General features: G+C 37.2%; 1 protein-coding gene across 5 annotated transcripts in view; it reads right to left on the reverse strand.

Moving 5' to 3' along the window:
- Positions 1–686: 686 nt before the first annotated feature.
- Positions 687–14,347, reverse strand: part of NBEAL1 (neurobeachin like 1) — an 80,684-nt gene continuing 67,023 nt past the window's right edge. For 4 of the 5 annotated variants that reach the window (XM_027636933.1, XM_027636934.1, XM_027636932.1 and 1 more), the window contains 12 exons: positions 14,204–14,321; positions 13,489–13,586; positions 13,080–13,196; positions 12,469–12,558; positions 11,225–11,334; positions 10,486–10,658; positions 9,942–10,036; positions 8,001–8,117; positions 7,199–7,360; positions 5,982–6,130; positions 5,153–5,288; positions 687–2,582 (listed from right to left, as the gene is read on the reverse strand). In XM_027636933.1, coding sequence (XP_027492734.1) covers positions 2,481–2,582; positions 5,153–5,288; positions 5,982–6,130; positions 7,199–7,360; positions 8,001–8,117; positions 9,942–10,036; positions 10,486–10,658; positions 11,225–11,334; positions 12,469–12,558; positions 13,080–13,196; positions 13,489–13,586; positions 14,204–14,321 — 1,467 coding nt within the window. In that variant the 3' untranslated portion in view covers positions 687–2,480. Of the gene's footprint in view, positions 2,583–5,152; positions 5,289–5,981; positions 6,131–7,198; positions 7,361–8,000; positions 8,158–9,941; positions 10,037–10,485; positions 10,659–11,224; positions 11,335–12,468; positions 12,559–13,079; positions 13,197–13,488; positions 13,587–14,203; positions 14,322–14,347 lie in introns of those variants that run through there. The other variant, XR_003526602.1, reaches the window with a different exon arrangement.

Consider the following 14,347-nt stretch of genomic DNA (forward strand, 5'->3'; position numbering starts at 1 on the left):
TGTATAAACATACCTAACCCACAGTAGGATGTTTTCAAACCCTTATGCAAACCTCTCTAAGCAAGTGCCAAAAAGAAAACTACGCTCTCACCAAACACTAGGAAAGACCCATCTCCTCCATTTTTCCACTTTATTCTGCTAGCCCAAAACATCTTAATTTCCTGACCCCTTCCCCTGCAAATAAACACTTAGCCTCATATATGCATTTAAACACAACATATATGCATACTTACAAAAACCATCATCTCAATGCCCCAACTGAGTTTTTCAATTTCCCATAACACAGAAAAATCTCACATTCTGAGCTGAAATTCCTCTAAACTACTCTCTAAAGAGCCCCCCTGCAATCCCTTCTTCATGAAATTATAATGGACAAACATACTTCACATTCTCATGTACAAACTTTATACTTCCAGAGTACCCTCAGTATTCTTACTGGATAGGTAACTGATTAAAAATAGTATTTTTCAGTTCTCTATACCTTATTTGAAAATATGGGATGTGGTTGTAAATTTTTTCTTTTACATACATGGAGTATGAAAAGAAACCACACCACTCTACTTTTGGGAATTTAATCCTCTCTTGGCAAGTGACTCAGGAAAATAATTCTTACTTCCTCCTAACTTTCCAGACAATCCAGTCTGTCACAGTGATAGTTAGAATATTGCAACTATGCATAGACCCACTTGTTCACTAGTCTCATTTATTATTTCATTTACAAAAGTTAAGAAAAAGCAACACAACTTTCTTTACACAGTACACTAATCAGTCATTAAGAGGGATTTTTTTTTTCCAGTAAAGAAATTGAAGAGAAGAAATCAGTTTTAATGAGACTAATAGAAATTGTAAAGATTATCCTTTAGCAGGGTAAGGAGGTATTACTATTTCTACAGAGTTAATAAATATTGTGCTTAAAGTTAATGAAATGAGATTATACATTATGCAGTTCCTCAGGTAGTTCAACAGCTCTCCAGCCACAGGGAATATCTGATAACATTTACAAGAGATATAACACACATCCATTTCAATAAATAAATAAAAAATAACAAGAAAAGTGATGGTAGAGGGAAGGAAGGGGTAGCCAAAAGGGAACATGCTATCTAACAATCACTTATAGTTCAGCCTTGTATCTATACTCCCCTTATCCCATGGTATTCTCTCTTTTAATAGACATACATACATGAATATACATATATATACACATACACACATATATACACATACACACACCTTCACACGCTGATCCAAAAATTCATATTTTTCCCTCAGCACCAGGCTTTCCAACAGTATGGGGTTTATCATTTAAATCAGTAACATTATAAAAACGTCAGAATGATAGGAAAATGCATACCCTTCTATCACCATATATTGGTAAACCGAGAAAAAAACCAAAACAAACCAGTAATGCCTTCTCCAAAACATAGCATGCAATTGGATACAGCACGTTTAAGGATCTAGTATTTTCTTTTACTAGGTCTTAAATGCATCTTCAAAATGTTCATCTGTTTTTCCCTGCTTGTTTTTACAGGAAAAAGTATGGCTAACAACTGGTTTGGTGAACACCAAGTCAAGAAACAAACAGGTGCTATTTTTAATTAAATTGTGCTGCAATGTTGCATAATGATTCTGCAGTGGAAATTTATCTTCTATTTGCAGGATTTGCCTTACTAATGAAGCAGATTGATCTTTGACCAAGATAATGATTCTTCCTCTGTATTTCTACAAGATATTAAATATACCATGGGATTTCTTGGTGTGTCTTAGTCTACGTGACAATATAAATAATTTTCAGCAGCAAGTATTTCCTACCTCCTTCAGCTCCTTCACCACCTTCAACTCCTTTTAAGTTATTCATGTCTGTACTTCAAAAAATCTCTGATAATCAAGTAGTGCAACACAGATGTTCCTTACAGAACAGCGTAAAACTGGAACTGCACAAAAGACAGCAATAGCCATTTACATGAACAAATTGCAATAAAATGTTCACTGGGCTAAAAAACATATTGAGAAGGTCATAACTGTCAGCTATCCCAATTCTGAATCCAACCATTGCAACTGCCAGAATTTTAATTTATTGGGGAATAACAATGCTGTCAAAGCAAAGCCAAATACCTTCTTTGTGATCAAGGAGCATCTGGCCCTATTCAGCTTTAAATCAAATGCTACTTATCTAAAATTCAGTTAGTAAGCTTGAGTTTGGAAACTTGTGGGTTTTTTGGTTCTGGGGTTTTTTTCCCCTCCCAAAACACAGTTTTAGCAGCTGTTGAGAGAGGGATACTGCTGTGACCAAGTCAACACAGTTAGGGAAAATAGCAAGCAAGCTAACTTGCATGAGTACATATGCTTACTACTATACCTCTAACATAGGTTCTTCGTCAATAGACTTAAGAATCAAGCCCCTGATTACATATTTATACATTTAAAGTGACAAAAAGATTAAATATGTTTCTGGAATCCGTGAGAGAAGGTAGAAGCAGCAATCACTTGGAATCTTGAGTGTTATATTCAGTCTCTCCTGATGAAATCTGGCTGAGCCGTTTGCTTGATCCCCACAGCTTTCGGGAAAGCTGACCTGAGCGCATCTGTTTAAAAGTAATTCAGAGAAACAAAAGGAGGGGGAAGGGATAAGGTGGATAAATTAAAAAGGAATTCAGACACTGATTCTGGTGAAATGCAGACACTACAATGTACTGCATAAACAAAACTATATCAACAAAAATTATTCGAAAACAAACCAGAAGTAACACTTAGGGATGATTCTTGGGACTGACAAAAAACAACACACAAAACACCACAGTCTTCTCTGATTTTGAACAGCTAAAGGGATATTGCCAAGTAATGTACACTTATATGCTTAACCTCCTTCAAATGGCCTAGAAACAGTGTTTAGATTGCTATTTTGATAGGAAGGGAAAAAAGAAGTGGATGTCAAGCAAGAATGAATCAAATGAGAAGAAAGGGCATTTTATTTTAGAGATTTCAAATAGTGCTAGAAGTGAAAAAGAAAAGATAACCAAGATGCAGGACAGTGATGGCAGAATGAAGGAAAAAGAGAAAGGTTATCTCCTGGTGTCAAATTTATAGTCTTCCAAAGATCCTGTGTGAAGTGCTCAGAGTAAAATTTAAACCAGAAGTAAGTCATACTGAGTACTCCACAAGTTAAGACAGATAACAAGCAACCAGAGGCCATATTAAATCCAGCATCTGGTAGGTCTACAATCTGACAACAATTTGTAAGAAACTGTTTTACTGCCAAAGTACAAGGTTGATGATTGGCCAGTAGTGATCAGCCTGGCAGCTGATTAGGTTATGAAATTCCTTGCAGTTCAGTAAACAAGATGCATGCCTTAACAACACAAGTTCAGGAACGGTTCCCCCCAGTTACTACTACAAATTTAACAAGCTTAAGAACTGTATTATTACAGCAGCAGTGTTCTAGAAAAGGCACAGTGCTGACCAGGATTAACACTAACATTTTATAATTGCCCAGACTTCTGCAACATCCAAACCAGCTAAGTAACTGTTAAAAACACAAAAACATTTATTATATTTCATACTAGATACTGCCAATGTAGAAACACTAAAGGCCAATCTTAATACCAAGCAGCATTTCCCTTTATGCACATTAGAGAAGGTCACTCCTATGGATCCAATCCTCTGTCCTAAGGATCAGTATCACCACTGAAAGCCAGAACTACAACACTGTCTTCTGTATACAGATAAATTCTAGTAATTAATTCCTTCCAAACGAAAAATAAATCATTCAATAAATAAACACCCCACATACATACACTTTTCAAATATATTGATTGATGCCATTATAGAAAACTAGAAAATCTGGGACATAATATTCCTTATATGTTTGTGCTTTAAAAAAAAATCTATTTACATGGATATTAACTTGAAGATCATCTGAAATATAAACAGAAAATCCTGGAAAAAAAAATCATTGGAAGGCCTCTACAGTCATAAAAGGAAACCAGTCTTTGAAACAACACTTTCTGCATAGTTAGAAAAATAGATATGATTAAGAACCGAAAATAAGAAGAAAAAAAGCCTTCAGTCTAATGATACATACAAATTTCAGCCTACAAAAGATCTTTCTATGGAATAGGAAGCTTAGAAATGACAGTGACTTTAAAACTGCTGTTACAAACATATGTTTAACCATATCATAATCAGCTCTTTGTCAATTCTACAATAGAATAAAAGCTGTTCAACTGGAAGTCAGTAAAAACCAACCCCACCGCATCTGCTGCAAGCAAGATCAGACTACCACTGTGTGAAGCCTATTTCCATTCTTAAACTGTGTATCTCCTAGCTAAAACATACTGAAATACTGACAAGTAAGTTCTCTTTTATCACATTTAAAATATAAAATTAAATTAAGACACTTTTCTGGCATGTACTAAAGGTCATGCAAAAGTGATAATCACATTTTCAAATAAATACATTGCAGCACAACAGAGATCCAGTTATAGAGAGAAGCAGGTTTAAGCTAACTCAAGTACTTTGAAAGTCATGACAAGAAGTACTTAAAGCAAAACCTATGTTTTGCACAAGAAAAACTGGGCATATCTATTTGACAGATGGATGCTGTGTATTTGATATTGCATATGCAGTACCAACAAGTTATATTCACCATATGGAGCACTGAGCATACTGAGAACCTACAGAAGTGATTCTTTGTGCATTGCAATTAGAGACTTTAAACAGAAAGAAGTAATATTTTTTCCCCCCAATGTCAGTCAATGCATATTAAAAGATATCTGACAGAAACCGTAAAAATAAACAAAGTGGCTTGCTCTCTTTTTTTCCAACTTTCTTCAGGGAAATTATTTCATCAAGAAGTGGCTGACAACACTATCCCGTTCAGAAAAGATTAGCTATTATGACTTTGCTTATTCAGATGTGAGTGATAAAGTCTGGAAGTTAGTCCAGCTGAGCTTCCCATCTCCGATCCCTACATACCTCTGATTCTTAATGAGAACTTTCAGTAGAGCAGTCTCAACAGTTATTTGTTTCCCACTGAAAACTGAAACTTGCTCTTAAATTTACCCTGCCATAGAGGAGACCTCTTGCTCAACTGGAAAGCAGAAATAAGTGAACTTCCCACTGTTCTGTAGAAAAAGTTCTTGATGGTAGGTTTTACCTCTGCTGGCTTGCCAACACCAACGATAATCAACTTGCCATCCTCCAAGCCAACAAGGATGTGGCTGTACTCTTTGGTGACAGAAATGCAATGAATTGGCAGTCGCATGGCTAAGGGGGAGATGCTCAGACTCAGGCTGAAATGAACCAAAAAAAACACAGAGAGAAAGTACATCACATATTTGTTTGCACATACTGCAAAGAATCACACTGCAGTTGAAATGGCTGTCAACAGGATGCACTATAAAACACGCTTTCTCAAGGATCCAGTTTGCAATTTCCATTATTGTAAACTCCTACAGAACAATGTAATCATATCCCAGAACAGAGCTTCAATAACAAGTAAAGGCATTGATGGGTAAGCCAGTAAGCTAAGACATTTTCACTGAAATATAGTAACATTAGTACCACAGCTGCCTAAGTGACAAAGATCACTCCCATTCTGAGGAACAATGGAACTCTACAGAGAGTAGCAGTAAGTGGAGTTTAAAACTCAGTGCAGAGCAACATGAGACTTGATCCTGCAGTTGCTGAGCTCCCTGTCACTAATCAGAGGAAAATCATAGTTTGCAAATGTCAGACACAGCTCCTCCTGAATTCTGTCAGTTCTAGGTGTCTAATTGCGATAAATGTCTGGGAAGAAAGAGGTCAGTTACAACCTCTTATTTTATTTTTCTCCCTGTCTTAGTTCTCCCCAAAAAGTTTTTTCAGGAACACAGGAGTTGCCTATAGCACCAAGCAAAGTCCATATTATACAGCCATTTTTCAATAAGCCCTTATATTTGTACTATTTGTACCTCAATAATAAACTACTGATGGTGGCACATTACCTGTAGAGATCCCGTATGGAGAGAAATCCCTGTAAGCTGCCCATCACGATATACTCGCCAGTCACACACATATCTGACACTTCCTCCTTCAGAGTCTCAGAACCCAGATATTTTCCATTGACAGAATAGAGATGTAATGCATTCTTATCCTGAATAGATCAAAAATAAGTATGTCACAGAGGACTGACAGAATAAAGAGTGTAGCATCTGTATCCTCAACTCACTAACAGGAGCAAACCCACAGACAATGTTGAAAACAGCCTCCTTGTTGAATGATACAAGAGTAGCGATTCTACACTCAGTAAGTATGGATGCAAGGTCCTGTAAGGAAATTTTTGAAGTTACCTCTTTATGTAACATTGTAACATCTTACCTATCAATTTAATTAATTCCAAATCTCCAGGAAACATCATGGATTTAATAGACAGGTCCCTATTTTATAAGGATTTTTCTTAAGGAAGAAGAAAGGAAGGCAGCACTCATCTTCAGCCTTGCTACCACCCTCCTCCCCCCCTTCCCCTCCCAAAATGAAAAGCAGAAGGAAACAAGTATATTTCTAGAGTGCTAGATCTAAAAGCATTTTCTGGACAAGGCAACAAATTCTTGATGGATTAAAGACACTAAACTAACAAAAGTGTCTTAAATTCTTTCAGCCTGACAATACCTTGGGTCTCTTCTCTCCCCAATGTAGCTAGTACGCCTAGATAAAAAAAAATTTGTCTACCAATAAATTTCCTATGCTCCTAGAAATCACAACTTGATTCCTTATTAAAGCAACTGCACAGCTCCTCAACAGGCAGAATAAGCTACCAGTGAACCTTAGAGCTATGTCTCCAATCTGAAACTAAGAAACTGTAGTCACTGAGCATCTTGCACACAGAACTTATTGCTCCCCTTACAAGCCCTTGTTTCTGTGCACAGTGGAACTTGTTTCCCCTAGTTTTCCACTTCGAAGCAGCTTTCCCAGGAATATTTGTTAGCCTATGCTTAAGCATCTTCCTTGCACGTGTTTGGAGATCTTCATGAAACTCACAGGAGCACAATATGCCTGTGATTTATCTTTTAATCAAATTTCACTGAAATTGGCTAGAAAAATTCAAAAAATATGAAACAGACACTGCATGTTCAAAAGGCCTTTCCCTTAGGAAATAAGTTAGGTATATTTACGATTAAAGTCTTCAGTGACAGAAACAGAGGTATTCCATGAACCTAAGTACCTTAAGAGTAGTCTTTCCTTCTACGCTGGTGTGGACAACTATATGTCCTTCCCAGGACACAGCCAGATTGGGAACAGTCAGCAGGAGAGAACTCTCACAAGGTGGTCGCAAAGTCCTCACGTACTGACCTTTCCGAATAGTGCGGACAATAACAGTGCCATCCTGCAGCAACCAAAGCGAGGCAAACAGTTACTCAGCAGGCAAGTTACCACAACACTTACACAGAGAGGATACAGGGAATACTTTGAAAGCACTCAAATCCTTAACGGGAGATAAGGACAAAGAAGCCTTCCCCTCAAGACCATGCACTAAAGGCATATGAAAAAACCAAATCCAAGCAGGGCAAGAGGGGGAGGGCAGGCAGCAAATCAGCCATTTCATATGTCACATTTATGAGCTGGCATTATGTGCAGTACAAAGTCAGAGTTCAGCAACCTGCCAGCGTAGTAGAGTAAGGCAGACTATGAGCAAGCTGCACAGGCTTAACAGAGCAGGGAAGAAACTGCCTCAGAATTATTGCTATGGGAAGCTTAAAATCTCCAAGGAAGTCCACACATGTTAAAGCTCATCTGTGCAGAGTAACAGCACATAATAGGTGAGGCCCATGCTGTGCACAGCAGTTTGAGACAGCCCGATGTAAGCAGGCAGCAAAGGAGATGGCACATATCTTCTCACTGCACAAGGATGAAGAAAAAAATTGTGCAATAGTGACATTTTTTGTATTTTTCTTAACCATCCTCAAGTGTGCTCTATGGTTTGAGTAGAGAAGAGGTAAAAAAGGGAAAAGTAGGAAGATGCTTACCCTGGATCCTGACACTGCCATATCAAGTTCAGTGCTGATGCCAACACTCGAAACTTCATCAGTATGCCCATAGAGGATCTGAAATGGCTTAGGTGCCAGGCCTACAGGCACTCCTCCCTGAGAGTAACAAAAAGTGCAATGACACATTCTCTTGCAGCTGAGGACAAACAAAAAATGAATTTCTGGTATCTTCAGTTGTGAGAGGTGTGTATTTGACGTAGGCCAAAACCAAAGGTATAACTCACCCTTTCCAATTTTAATTTACTGCCTTTTATGTCAGCAGCCCTATTCACCGAAATCATTTGAATGAACAAACATGCAGTTACTCCGTGTGTGTGTGTGTGTGTGTGTGAGAGAGAGTGTGTTACTTAACTGTCTTGTCTCTATCCCTTCAGGTGTCCAGGAGTGCAAGGGCCACAGTGAGCAGTCCTAACAGGGCTTGTTCACCCCCCCATCCACACATTTATTCTTTGCCTGTGTATCTGGGCTTGTCCAGTTCTTACAGTTTACCCTGGAATCAAGCACTATCTCCACAGCTAAGTTTAAAGAAGCTGAAGGCTATTTTGCTTAAAATAGCAGCAATCCTTTCATTTTCTAAGGAAAAGTAAGGAAATAATCCTTCTCAGTGACTACCAGTAGCGTGATATGCAAAGGAAATCTTGCAATAATGTTCATGAAGAATAGTAATTTTCCTACATAACTGCAGTGTATCACAACTTTTCTTACAGAGAGTGTACTGCCAGCACACACAGACATTCTCAAACCAATTCTAAGGCAAGACCTGTACTTAGAGAGAAGGTACAGTAAACAGTTCTGCAGAGAACTATTTGTTCTCATTTCTCTGATAAAAATTTGACTGCAAACCAAGTCCTGAAAGCCTGAAGCATGCAGGAATACAGAACAAGTGTCAAAATACAGGGCTGGGAAAGAGAAGAGTGACAGTGCAGAGAAGACAATTAGAATGGAGCTGCCAGTATGCAGCCCATTGCTGCCACTTTGTAAAGACCAAGATAAAACTCTCACAAGAAGAATTTATAATACATAAAACATCATTCTTATATCTATTAAACAAAAAACACATTCAGATCTTAAGAAAAAGTAATTCTAAACAAAGATAATCTCCAGAGGATGACTGTTCAACTCACACTGAAAAGACAAACTAAAAATTTTCCAACATTTATCCCCTCTTGAGACAAAAAAATACTGGTATGAGCTCTAAGGTCTCACTTTTTTTTGACCCTGCACTGTTACTATAGTTGAAAGAACTGTGAATACTCCCACCATAGAGACAGCTTCCACAAAAACACATGCAGTTATGCACCACTCTGCTGCTTTAATGTGCTGACTTCAGTTCAATAAGAACAACAAGACCCGACCAAAACATGACAGTTCCCCTGTGACAGTTAATTCTACTTGTATATCTGGAATGTAGCAGTCAGAAATGAATATTTTAAATGCATAACAATGGAAATGGCTTCACATTTTTAGTGTAAGCACAGACCTGGATCACACAACCACCTTCACTGTGTGAAAGCACAAGACCAATATTAAAGAATTCTCAAATGACAGTGTAAATGCAGGTAGTGGACTAGCTCCTATTGTAGACATCAATATTCTCCACAGAGAAAAGGCAGTGCTAAAATGCAACTACTGGAGTGAACAACTGCCTAGAAATGTAACATTCCTATTTTCCTACCATGAAAATAACCTACAAAATCTTTAAAAGAGCTTCTAAAATAGTGTACTTCACCTATATAGTAAATAACGTGGATAGTTTTTCAAACAGAGAAGACAATGGGAGTAAAATTATTAAGCTAATCAATTTTAGTGGACTATCTTCCTTGCAAACCTGAAGGGAAATCAACAAAACATCATAGCAAAACAAAGAAGGACAAAAATACATTCAGAAAACGCTTCTCAGAGTACACCTAAGTAACATACCTGCTGAACTATTTGCCATATCATACAGGTAGTATCTCTGGAGCCTGAAATTAAATGAATTCCACAGTAGTCTATTGCCAAGCAGGTCACAATATCTAGATAAAGGAAAAAAACCAGAAAGTTATCACATTGGTATTTAAGACTAATTTCCCACAGACTGACAATGTGGATACAATTTGGCAACAACATATCCCGATTTGCATCAGCATGAAATCCTCCACTGTGATAAGGGCTGATGAGACTCTTTGAAACAATGAAGTCATGGTGCAGCCAAGTGTACCAACCAGACCTATTCAGCCTTGTTACCTAAAAACAGCAGGCAAGCCTTATTTTGAACCTAGATTAAACCACCACTCCAGTGACTAAAAAGCCATGTTCAAGTATTTATGTATAATCATGGTTCAAGCATTCTTTCATTCTTATGCTGCCACTGCTTCATAACTGCTATGTTTGTTTGCCCAAGCCTATAATTCCTTCCAAGACCACCAAATAACAAGGTACACACATAAACCCTTTTTATTTCATAATACAAAGAGTTACTAACCCATGTGCCTGATGTGCTGTCCGATCAGCTTGCCTTTCGTGAGAGATGTCACCCTGATGCTGTTGTCCCAGTGTCCTCCACTGAAGAGCAGCTTTGCATCATGGGACACTGCAAACAGCTTTGAGGTGATCTCCAGCCCTGGTGCAAAAGGACCACTCATGTTGCGTTGGGTTCTGTAGGCAAATGATGGGCAGTTAAGAGTAACTTTAATTCAAATCTATGTATTTTGCACTTCCTCTATCCTTAAAAATCCGTTACAAACTCCATCTATAAAGGAGGCTATACCTATGGCAAAACTCTCACTGCCAACAGCAGAGTGGAAGCAAGATTTTACATTAGATATTTTCAGTCTTTTATGCAATTTGATAACTCATGTCCTTACTAAGTACTGTAACATCTAAGAGAAAAAGGAACATTCTAAAACCAAAAACCCCAAACCAGCAGATACTGTGTAAGAAAGTATGAAGACTGCCCATCCTGGATTTCAAGATGAGTTTTTATGATTGATAATTAGAAAAAAATTGGAAGTAGCTCTAAGAACAGCGAAGTTTGAAATGACACATAACTCTTTACTAGAATGCCGTTACAGACTAGGTGTAGTATTAATGAATATCAGAAGATGAATTCCTAGGTGAAAACTCAGACAATGGAAACAGAACAATCCATTGATAGCTGAAGAATTGCTGTATTCCATTAGTTTAGATGTATTTATCTGCACCCCTCCTCATAATTTGCTTACTTGGGATTTGTCACTGTGGTATCTCTGATGAATGTAAAATAGTTGGAGATATTTTTATCATAAGGTAGCCAACCATGAGTCCCAATAATGCAGTTCAGACTTGCTGTTACCTAAAAAAGTTTGATTTAAAAAAAAAATGGTGAAACTGAGAGGTATATTTTCTGATTGCCTTCATGGTAATAGAGCTTGCTTCTTGAAAATTTATCACAAAGGAAAAACCACATGTAACTCTTCCCCAACAAACAAGTAAAAACTCCAGCTCAGATGAGTTAATCCACATGTGGTACATAGTATCAAGCTAGAATAGTGTGTTCTAGATAGGTCAGAGAAGGTGGGGTGGAGGGACAGGCAGGAGACAAAAAATGAAAAATCTCAGCTGACCAACCCCTCTCAAACATTTAATTACAATCCAGTCATTTAATTTAAGTTGCTGTTTCTTCTCTTCTTTGAATAGTAATCATTAGCAGTTAACACACTAACAGAGGAAGTTTTAAAAACATACTACAGTTCCATTTCTGAGGAAGTAAACAAAAGAATCTAAATATGTAAGGTATTTTCATCAGATATTTATAAAAAAAAAAAACCATCATTTTAGATGTGTCCAAATTCCAAATAACATGCATGTACCACATTAAGCCAGGACAATAATTTTGACCTACAAAATAGGAATATTGGAAAAGAATATTCTTTCCTGCAAAACATAACATTATTGCACTAGGACCAATATCTAGGCCATATATATATACAGATGTAAATACAAAACCACTGTCCTCATTATTTGGTCATCTGCCATAGTACCAGAACCTGTATTAGTGCAAAAGTTAGTTTTAGCAACAGTGCAGGTCTTTGGCGTGTGTATGTAACACATATGGTATATTTTATATATGAGTTGGAAAGCAATGATAAAGACCATTAATAACTCAATCCCGTAATTTTAAATCTGGGCTACATTGCACTAGGAAATTGGTTGCTATGTGGAAGTGAATCAAATGAGCAACTTACAATATGCCTCGCTACAACTTACAGTCATGTCTCATCAGCTCTTTAATGCCATTCAAGAAATCAGCCTCGCTTCTCCTTTGGAAGATAAATGTTTAACTTATAGCTGACATTCATTATAGGTTAAAGGAACACATCTGAACAGGAACAATTAAGTGTTTCTCTACATGCTGTATGAAAAAACCCAAAGAAACATCCATCTGACTGTCTGCAGTATAATAACAGTATTGACACATGCAACTCACCAAGATCTCTGGGCTTCCCTGAGAAATAAAGGAACGTGACTGATTCCTGGGAACAACAGCTTTGACAATGGGCACACCATCACTAATTCCCTAAAGAAAAAAAAAAAAAAAAAGACATGCTTTTGATCTGATTATATCCAAGAGCAAAAGGACAACTCTAGAAACTGTGAAGAGTCAGATCCAAAGCCTCTGGATTCAGTGTCAGACCTGTACAGTACTCTAAGACACTGGTACACACACATTCAGTTCATGTAGGTATGCTTTGTCCCAAGCACTGGAAATGAAACCCTGGCTCTGCCTCAAATCAGTGAGTTAAGCTATCAAGTTCAGTGAGTCCTCCAACACCACCAGTGACATCTTGAGTTTTCTTGGTGTGGTGACTAATTTAATATTTAAACAACACACACACAAGCATCCAGCAGATACATATTTATGGGATTCAACCTCTATGAAGCTAACTAAAAAGACAGAGTTCATTTTATACACATTGCATTGTAAAATATTTTCTTTAAATAGGAAGCAAGTTTATTTTCATCTACGTTGTGACCTTTTGTTTTGAGTACATCAGAAGTTTCAACTAGACTTTAAATAACTTCAAGTAACACATCTACCTCTATGAAGAATGACTTCAGTTCAGTGAGGTGTTGGAAGAGATTCAGAGTAGAGGTATCACTTTTAGTTAGTCTTTGCACTACCTCTTCTGCTGACAGCCTTTGTGGATGGGGCTCCTAGGAAGCAATATGTGAAGGAGTAACAAATTAGACTAATTTATTAATTTGTTCAATACACGAGATACTCAGAATCTTAATGGGAAAACAGTCTTTTATGTACCTAATTTCCCTTCTTTAAGTAAATTTATTTGGAAAATGGGTTATTTGCAAATGTTAATGTAACACAGACTTAACATTCCTAAAATTACAAGTAATTATCTTACAAAGCATTATTTTTTCAGAAGTCCTTTGTAACTCAGTTGTATTTCAACCACAAAGGTCTGGTTGAGTGGGAACAAAAAAGCATTACCTTCAACAGCTGACAGGGAGTTTGCCCAAAATTGTTTATCATCCCTTCTAAAGCTTTCCTTTCTTTTTCATCTGTTAAAGCATCCAAATCCACAGCCCCTGTATCACAACCAGAATGATAAAGAGTAGAAAGATGGAAAAAAACCACAATCCAAACAACTTACTGATAACCCATATGCAAAACTTATTTGCAGCATTATCATCCTTTACCTGAGGAAAGCCCCCAAACAATGCATCCATTTAAAATATAAGTATATCCGTAAGCAAAAGAATTCCAGCCTTTTTTCTTATCAAATGAATTTAATATACTTCAGGCAAGAAACAAATAGCACAGAAAACCCACCCAAGATTTAACTTTGAAATTAACAGATTAACATTTGTCTTCAATATTAGTTGTTTAGAAGGAACTTGCCTTAACTCCTAAACCACAAGAAACCTCTTCCCGTCAGTGCTTTTAAGCAAGCAAATAAGAAACTAACAAAAAACCCCAATAACTTTTAGAAAGAAAAGACAAGCAACTGTAACAGCCCTCCTTTAAAAAAAACAGTACTGGTTATTTGATGGTAAATTACAAGTTATGCTGCCATATTTCATCTATAAATCTGCTCCCTTACCATATGCTACTGCATGGTATGTTCACAAAGCAAGTGTTTTCTGTCTAATACTGAAAACTCACAGGTCTGATGACAATGACAAGAGAGCATACTGCTTTGTACCTTCATAAGTACAATAATAGAACACATTAAGTGCCTCCACTGCAGCTGGTCCCCTCTGCTTGTAGCCAAAAATCAAATCTATCCATTCATGAAGATGAGCAGAAACATACTCAGATTCCTAGAAGGAAAAGATGCTCTTGTAAG

The sequence above is a fragment of the Corapipo altera genome, unplaced genomic scaffold, assembly GCF_003945725.1.
Source record: "Corapipo altera isolate COAL_440 unplaced genomic scaffold, ASM394572v1 45, whole genome shotgun sequence".
Classification (NCBI taxonomy): Eukaryota; Metazoa; Chordata; class Aves; order Passeriformes; family Pipridae; genus Corapipo; species Corapipo altera.